Consider the following 8,896-nt stretch of genomic DNA (forward strand, 5'->3'; position numbering starts at 1 on the left):
CCAAAAATACTCTCTTTCTTCTTTATAAGTCATTCTTTCAAAATAATAAAATAAAAAATTCAAAAATTCAAAAAAAAAAGTTAGTTTATTTACTTTATTCATGATCTACCCGAACTATGCAAGATCTGATTCATGTTCCCACATGATACGTAGGCAACCCACATCAGGTTCGATCACCATTAAAAAGAAATGAAAAAAACAAAAGTGAAAAATATTGATAATAATAAGGACTGGCTGAGTCCATTCTAACATGTTTTGTTTTGAATTGTGAAAAAGTTGAGGTGGTCGGTTTGTGGTGAGCTGGAAACACAAGATCCAATGATAAATGATAACTGACATCGAAGTTGTTACAAGTGCTCAAGAGACTCCGGGTCAGAGGGTTCAACAAGAGTCTACTGTGTTTGAGAAAAATAGAATGTTGAAACAGCAAATGACCGAAATGTGTCAAGCATGGGCAAGTGGTCAAGGACAGCCTCGTCATGAGTCACAATTTGCTACACAGCAAGAGCAATACCACTCTCCTAAGTACCACTCGTACTCGTTTGATCTTCCTGCAAACATTGAGAAACCTGCCCGAAAGATGGTACAGGAAGAAATGACCCGAAGAGTAAAAACCTTAGAACAACGGTTTACAAACATGCAAGGGTTGGCAGGTCAAAAGAGGGTTACCTTCAAATATCTATGTATGTTCCCCGATGTCCACTTGCCGCCTGGTTTCAAGACTCCCAAATTTGAAAAGTATGATAGACATGGAGATCCCACAACCCACCTGAAAAGGTATTGCAATCAACTGAGAGGTGCGGAAAGAAACGAAAAATTGCTGATGGCTTATTTTGGGGAAAGCCTTACGAGAGTAGCATCCGAAAGGTTTTTGGATCAAGACACATCTCGCTGGTACGTCTGGAATGACATGGCACAGGCCTTTGTCAATCAGTTCCAATACAACATCAACATTGCCCTAAACCGCATTTCCCTTTCAAACCTGAAGAAGAAACCAAGTGAAAGTTTCAGGGAATATGTCATTAATTGGAGAGAGCAAGCAGCTCGAGTTAAGCCACCCATAGATGACCATGAGCTAATCAATGTCTTCCTTCAAGCGCAAGAGCCAGATTGCTTTAAAAATATGATGTCCACAATTGCCAAATCCTTCTCGGAAGCAATCAAAATGGGAGAAATGGTAGAGAATGGTCTTAAGATAGGCAAAATTATAAGTCAAGCAGTTTTTAAAGCTGCAACTCAGGCTGTCCGGGTTGAATCTGATAATTTTAGCGACACAAATGAGAAGGTTGAAAAAATCATGATGACATCAGGGTCGAGAAGAGGTCCCAGGAGAACATCTCGAAGGTATGAGCAGCCTCCTCAAGTTTTCCATGACTCCCCTGAGCAGTATTATCCACCCCAGAACCCTTAATACTCTATCGCTCCACCTCAGTATGTTGTCTAGCCACCAAAATACCCCAGAAGGCGAGCACGAGCATCACGAAATCTCCAACAGCCTCCACAAAATTTTCAGGTGCCCTATAACCCACATCCCAGCCAGAGGTATAAAGGGGAACAAAGGTTGAAAGATAATTTTACACCAAAAGGAGAGTCCTATGCAAGCTTATTTGAGAAGTTAAAGTATTATGACATGATTGCACTTATTCCTTCGAATCATGTGGACCCATGTGCGAGAAGCTTTGACCCTTCTAAAAGGTGTGAATACCATTCCAATGCCTAGGGGCACAATGTTGAAAGCTGTCAGGATTTGAAAAGAGAAATAGAAAGGATGATCCAGGAGAATCTGATTGTGATCCAAGACAGTGACACCAAGAATATCGCGCAGAATCCTTTACCTGCACATGATGATGCACACTTTGTGGGGATGATGTGTGGTGATAGGTAGTATGAGAATCCTCTCGAGAATTTTCTAACTGAAGTTAATAATTTTGAAATTGGAGAAGGCACTGCTGATTCTGATGAGCAAATTTGTGGCTAAATGTCAAGCCTAGCAATTGAAAAGTCATTCCCTCCTCACTAGGAAGGAATCTTGGTAGTTCGTTTTGATGTTTTTTCTATTATCTGGGTTATTTCAGGGTTGTGATCCATATTTTATTTGTTTTATTGAGTCAAACCCTTCTATCCCTCCATTCTATTTGTGCGAGTCTTGTTTGTCTGTTCTGTTGCTATTTTCATTATTCAGGTTATATTAGGATTGTAACTCGTATTTTGGGTTGCTTGTTTAGTTGTAAAACCCTTTCATCCTTTACTCAATAAAATACAGTTTGTCCTTTTGAGTCATTCTGTTCCTAGTTCTTTTGTCGCTAGTTCTAATGACATGACATGCATGCGGAAATTTTGGCCAGATCTTAGAAACTGATTTAATCTGGAATTGAATAACTAAAAAAAATACATTTGAGGATGAGTAAAGAGTTGGAATACTTTGGAACTAATGTCGAGTTAAATTCACTTTCAAATCATTGTGAAGAACGGGCTTGAGGATGTTTAATCAATTGAAGTTTGTTGGAAAGTTTGTCACTAAGGGGTGAAAAAATGTCTTGTGACCACGGCACACCAAGAAGATAGACATGTTCCTCAATGTTGTGATAGCGAAAAGATACCATGTTTGACGTTCTCGAGGTTGGGAGGCCCTTTTTCTGCTACCCAAACACTTTATATCCTTTGCTACCCCTTTTGAACCTGTGTTATTTTTCTTTGACTACCCTCTTTTGGAATCAAGTTTAGAGTACAAAAAAAAAGAAAAATAAATCCATGTCCCAAGAGTACAAACTGGGGTAATTCTTAGAAAGTTTAGAGAGAAAAAAAGAGAATTGTCAAAGGTCTATGCCCTAAAAAATAAAAGCTGGGGCAAACAAAAAAAAAGAAAAAAGAAAAAAAAGGAAAAAAGAAAAAAAGAAAAAAGAAAAAAGAGAAACAGAAAGAAAGATGAAAAATAGTTTAGGTTAGATGTTTGAACTACGTTCGACCTGATTCCTTAAAAAAGAGGATATGTAGGCAGCCTCACGGTTCGGTCCAGCCAAATAAGAATTCAAAAAAAAAAGAGAAAAATCCCAAAATATCCCCAATAGCTGAAACTAGGGCAGAGATTTTATTTCACTTTTGAAAGAGTCGATTCCAAGGGTTGTAAGTCCACAATCCCCTTTACTTTGAGTTTATTTTGAGCCTTATGACGTCCTTTCTTTCCAACCCTATCCAAAATCCTTCCAAATAAAGACCTCCTGATATGCCTTCAAGAATGCCAAGAGAAGCATTCAATGAGCAATAGTTGTCACATGACGTAGAACACCGTCGAGTTTCTCACAAAAAGGGAAATAAAAAGAAAAAAAATGAGAGAGTCTTATTAGTGGAAACCCTCACGGGCACTGTAAGAGGACGGTAAACATAGATGAATAAATGAGAGAGACTTGTTGGTGAAAACCCCTCGGGGCACCACTAGTCGAAAGTGAGTCGCGAAGCTGATTCAAAGAATTGGCACGAACAAGCCCGACTTCAAAGCTCATAAGAATGGCAAAAGAGAAGATTGGATTAGTTTGATAGATCAGGCCGTTAAGTCCAAAATGCATGTCATGATCATTAAGGCTAGTTATTGAAAAAAAAAACCTTCCTTTTATCCTTCCCGACATGGACATTTCTTGTCAATATTATTTCTTTGCATCATTTGTATCCTTCCCTCTGAGTCAGTCCTTGTCAAAATAAGCAAGAAAAGATTTCAAAATCTGCTACCAGCTTTTCAATTGCATAAAGCAAATTTGGCCAGCACTCAGTTATTATTGTCAACATGCCTTGAGGGTTCATGCAAAGGCTCCCTTTAAAGACTCTTGTCAGCCTACTTGGAGCAAGCAAAGATAACTGGTGATTCTCTCCAACAGACAAATTGCTCAAAAGCAGGAAGTCATTCAAGATATTGGAAAAGGTCACCTAAGCAAAGATCTCCAATTGGGATAAGGCTATTTGAGCTGCAAATACAAATGGTACCGGTATTAAACAATCAGAGTTGGTGCAGAACAAAGGTCTTTTGAGATCGACTTAAGCTGATTGAGCAGAAGCCAAGCTGCCTAAGACTCAAGGCCACAAACCGACCACCATTTTCAAAACTAACAAATTTTTCTTTGTATGAAACAGGAACAAAGCGGTGCAAGGAAAGTGATTCAAAAAGAGAAAAAAAAAAGAAAAAAAAAGAAAAAAAAAACAACAACAACAAAAAAAGAGAAGAAAAAGAAAAGATGAGAAGAGTCGACAAAGGGAAGTTTCTCAACTCTTTGTCTTTATTTGTCTTGCTAATTATGCATAAAATCTTGCCATTGATCTTCGCATCTTTCCTCCTAAGATAAAAGTCCTAGTCTGATGGATTTTTCACCCAATATCTTAGTTTGATGAATATTTCTCCTAAGATAACAAAATTAGACCTAGTCTGATGAATCTTCTTCTAGGATCAAAATCATAGTCTGATGAATTTTTCTCCTAAGATAAAAATACCTAGTCGGATGAACTTTCCCCTAGGATCAAAATCCTAGTCTGATGAATTTTTCTCCTAAGATAGAAAACCTAGTCTGATGAATTTTCTCCTAGGATAGAAATCTTAGTCTGATGAATCTTTCTCCTAAGATAACAAAAATAGGCCTAGTTTGATGAATCTTCTCCTAGGATCAAAATCTTAGTCTGATGAATTTTTCTCCTAAGATAAAAATACTTAGTCTGATGAACTTTCTCCTAGGATCAAAATCTTAGTCTGATGAATTTTTCTCCTAAGATAGAAAACTTAGTCTGATGAATTTTCTCCTAGGATCAAATTCTTAGTCTGGTGAATCTTTCTCCTAAGATACCGAAAAAAAAAGAGAAATACAAAGGACCTAGTCTGATGAATTTTCTCCCAGGATAAACGTCTTAGTCTGATGAATTTTTCTCCTAAAATAGAAAACCTAGTCTGATGAATTTTCTACTATGATCAAATTCTTAGTCTGATGAATCTTTCTCCTAAGATACCAAAAAAAAGAGAAAAAAAAGACTCAGTCTAATGAATTTTCTCCTAGGATAAACGTCTTAGTTTGATGAATCTTTCTCCTAAGATAGAAAACCTAGTCTGACGAATTTTCTCCTAGGATAATTTGAAAAAAAGGAAGTCTGGATTTGAAAAAAAAGGGGTCAATTTTTAGTTTTCTTAAGATTATTAATATTTAATTTTCCTGAAACCAGGGGGGCCCCTCCTGGAGAATAGTGTCAGTCTTTACTTTAGTCAAGCTTAGTTTATAGTTTTCCTAGTCTATTCTTTAGTTTACTCTCATCATTGCATCAATAGTACAAGTGGTTTACAATTTTGCTAACAACTCACAAATCTTCCTAGTGCAAACTGGGGCAGAAAAAATTTCTTTTGTTTTGTCTGTTTTGTTGTAATCAGGCGCCCACCTGGAGAACAAGGGAAGAAAACTCAAGTTTCAAGGAAAAGTAGTTTTGAAGGAAGACAGTTCAAGTTTCAAGGGAAAATGGTTCAAGGTGCAAGGGAAAACATTGTCAAGTAACAAGAGAAGACGGTTCAAGTTCAGCAATCAGGCGCTCACTTGAAAAAAAAGGGAATTCAATTAAGAATGCAATTCAGGTCAGCAACAAAAGAAGCTCGCGTCAAGAATGTGAGTCAGCAGTCCAAGATGATCATCACAAATTAGTCACAATCCAGAATAAAAAGAAAAAAAAAAGATAAGAAGTGAATCCAAATGCAGAAGTTAATGAAAGATGTGAGCTGCTCAAGACAGGGCTGAGGTCACAAGCTCTGCATGTCCCTTTTTGGTCTAAAAAGCTGAAGAAGAACGAACTAGCACCTGCAACTAGCAAGCGTCAAGGTTCAAATCTAAAGTCTGCATGAAGAACCACTCAAGACTCAAGATCAAGCTTCAGAAAACTTATAGATAGGAATCTTGTAACTCGTAGTTGGTAGGCTTATCTAGTCTTTTTTATATTTTGATTTTTGATGTAACATCAGGACTGCGGACCGGAACCTCGGCGAAACGGCACCTCAATCGGCTCTCCACCTCGGCATACTCCATCACCTCATTCACCTCTGAACTACATGTGGTCTGATTCTTTTATAGCTAAGGATATGTAGGCAGCTCAGATACCAGGGCTCGGTCACATTATCTTCCTTTCTCTTAGTTTTGGTCTCCATAAATAAGGGTCGGGTCAAAAAATCTATCTAATCATTCTTTGTCTGAAAATACTTCGCATTTCCGGTCAAAGAGGGGCAGCTGTAGACATGTGATTTTTGATCCTCCCCGAAATTTCACCTATTTTAGCATAAAATATTTAATTTAGGACTAACCTCGATATTTTAAATAATTTTGACTCTTTTACTTTATTTCGTCACAAAAAATAAAAATTACAAAAATATTTTAGTTTACATATCTTTCGTAAATTTAAATAAAAAAAATACAAAAATAGTACATTATTTTTACCTTTATGTAATCTTGAAAAAATATAAAAAAATATATATATAATAGTTTCATATTTTAATATAGTTTAGTTTAATTAATTACAATTTGTTTTTGGATCATGTAGTATAGTTATCTTATATTAAAGGAATTTAGCTATGGTTTTGAATAATAATTTTTGGAGTCTTCTTAACCCAAATTTGAGATACAAAAAGACATGGTCCAACCCAATTACCCTCAGCTCATTCTTCCCAACCCATTAGCCCATTTAAGTGAAAGATTTAATCATAGCTATCTATTTCCTTCTAATCCAATGGCCATCATCCCTTCCCACTTTCATATAAAATACCCAATTATAGAAACCCTACCTAAGTTTTCAATTCCTAGACCTAGACCTAGAGAAAAAACAAAAAATGGCAGCTCATTTTCTACGCTGTTCAACGTTGCCTCTTAGCAGATGAAATCTGCAAATTATCCGTAAAAATTGACTTCCTTCTCTCGATTTGAACGCCCGCTCGTTCGAATCTTAGTTTCTGATACTAGCGTTGGAAGCAAATTGGAGGAATACCAATATTTAAAATACAACAAGGAGTGGAAATTGGAATTCTCTCTCACTTCTAAGCCTTATAATTCCAACCATATACAAGCAATGATTGCCTCAAGTTTCAATTAATCCACTGATCGTTGGTTTCTCTTTTGAGGCTGCGTAACCATATTTCTTTACTCAATTCAAGTTGTCAGATTTTTAGAGGTTTGGTTTGTCGTTTAATTGAAGTCTCGTTTGGGTTCCGATTTATAATTTTGGTGTTTTGGTCCAAAGATTGTTGCTTTGTTTAGCCCGATTGAGTTGCAATTTCCGGATTTCGGGCATCAATAAAAGGTCCATTTCTCTCTTTCATTATCATGATTGTGCCGTGAATGAACATATTTTCTTAAGCTTTTCTGTGTGTTAATGTCATCTTTATTATCATGTGATTGATTTTGATGTAAATTTATGGAAATTTCTGTTTTTGAATTAATTTAGAAAGAATAGAGTTTGACCAATTGGATTGCTAAGATACGTGAGCTTTAGGATTAATTAAGAAAGGAGGCTTGGGTTGTAGAAGACTACTACTGCTTTCATTTTGTTATGTTTCTATGAGCCAAATAAAATCTCAAAACCCATGGCCCTCGTTTAATTAATTTTGAATCTTTAGAAACCGAGGCGTGCCATTTAGTTGAATTTTCATGGACCTCGCAAATTTGCGAATGCATAGTTGCTCTAGGCGCGCTATTTAAAAACTAGTTTTCCTAAACTCGGGTGCGCATTTATGTGACCCAAATCCAAATCTCAACAACGTTAGATAAAAATGTGTCGTAGACCAGGGGGTGCATTTATGTGACGTGGTTCGAGACGTATTTTAGATGACGTTGAATCTTTTTCCTAAAAAATAATTATTAAATAAAAGCGGTTATAAAGTTAAAATTGAACAATAGGCTAAAACATGTATTAAAATCAAGTAAATAGGCCAAATACAACAGTTGAGCGACCGTGCTAGAACCACGGAACTCGGGAATGCCTAACACCTTCTCCCAGATTAACAGAATTCCTTACCCGGATTTCTGTGTTCGCGGACTGTAAAATAGAGTCAATCTTTTCCTCGATTCGGGATTTAAACCGGTGACTTGGGACACCATAAATTATCCCAAGTGGCGACTCTGAATTTTTAATAAATAATCCCATTTCGATTGTCACTTTATGTTGGAAAAAACTCCATTATACGCCTTCCGGGGGTGTAGGTAAAAAAGGAGGTATGACAGCATGTATGCATAAGGTACAAGAATGGTGTTATGTTGCCTCATGAATTCCAATCCACCTATCTATTTGAAGTCATTTATGATCACCACACGCAAGTTGAATTTTCCTACAAAAGTACCCAACTTCATTGGCACTCCTTTGGCTATTCCACCCATTGGCTGAGGCGGTGAGTTGATAGCCTTGATATGACCTCTGCCCTTTCCTACGACTAGACCATGGAGCTCTAACTAATTTGAGTCTAGGTAATTGTGAGTAGCGCCCATGTCTATTATCGCACGAATGGACTTGCCATTAACTTTCATTTCGACGAACATTAGGGTCTTCTCTTGGTCAAGAAGAGGATTCTCATCCGCCTCCATTTTCCTTTTTTGGTGGTTGGGCATCGGTCCTTCTTCTTACAGATGCCGACACTAGTTCCCACTAAGGCCTTAGAAATAGAGAAAACAAGTGTGTTGAAGGCACCTATTGGTTCTGTCAGGTCAGCATGGTCATCATCATCATCCGAACCATATCAAAAGTTTGATTGGCATTCATTTGTGCCTGTGGGCATTCATTGTTTTAATGCGGTTACCCGCAATGATGACATTCTGAAGGGGGCTTCTTCCCCTAATCATTTTTGTGAGATGCAACACTATTGCTGCCTAAGGAAGGAGTCTTAGATTCCGATCTCCTCCACTTT

At 37.2% G+C, this 8,896-nt stretch overlaps 1 protein-coding gene across 1 annotated transcript; it reads left to right on the top strand.

Moving 5' to 3' along the window:
* The first annotated feature begins 580 nt into the window (after positions 1-580).
* On the top strand, positions 581-2,200 carry LOC138883228 (uncharacterized). Its single transcript, XM_070163898.1, has 2 exons — positions 581-1,177; positions 2,183-2,200. Exons 1-2 carry the CDS (start codon positions 581-583, stop codon positions 2,198-2,200), a joined length of 615 nt encoding a protein of 204 aa, XP_070019999.1.
* Positions 2,201-8,896: the final 6,696 nt, after the last annotated feature.

The sequence above is a fragment of the Nicotiana sylvestris genome, chromosome 12 (genome assembly GCF_000393655.2).
Source record: "Nicotiana sylvestris chromosome 12, ASM39365v2, whole genome shotgun sequence".
In the NCBI taxonomy this organism is placed as follows: domain Eukaryota; kingdom Viridiplantae; phylum Streptophyta; class Magnoliopsida; order Solanales; family Solanaceae; genus Nicotiana; species Nicotiana sylvestris.

Bases quoted from the DNA above. Each gene is read 5' to 3' on its own strand.
- LOC138883228 (XM_070163898.1), top strand. From the start codon at position 581: ATGGTACAGGAAGAAATGACCCGAAGAGTAAAAACCTTAGAACAACGG.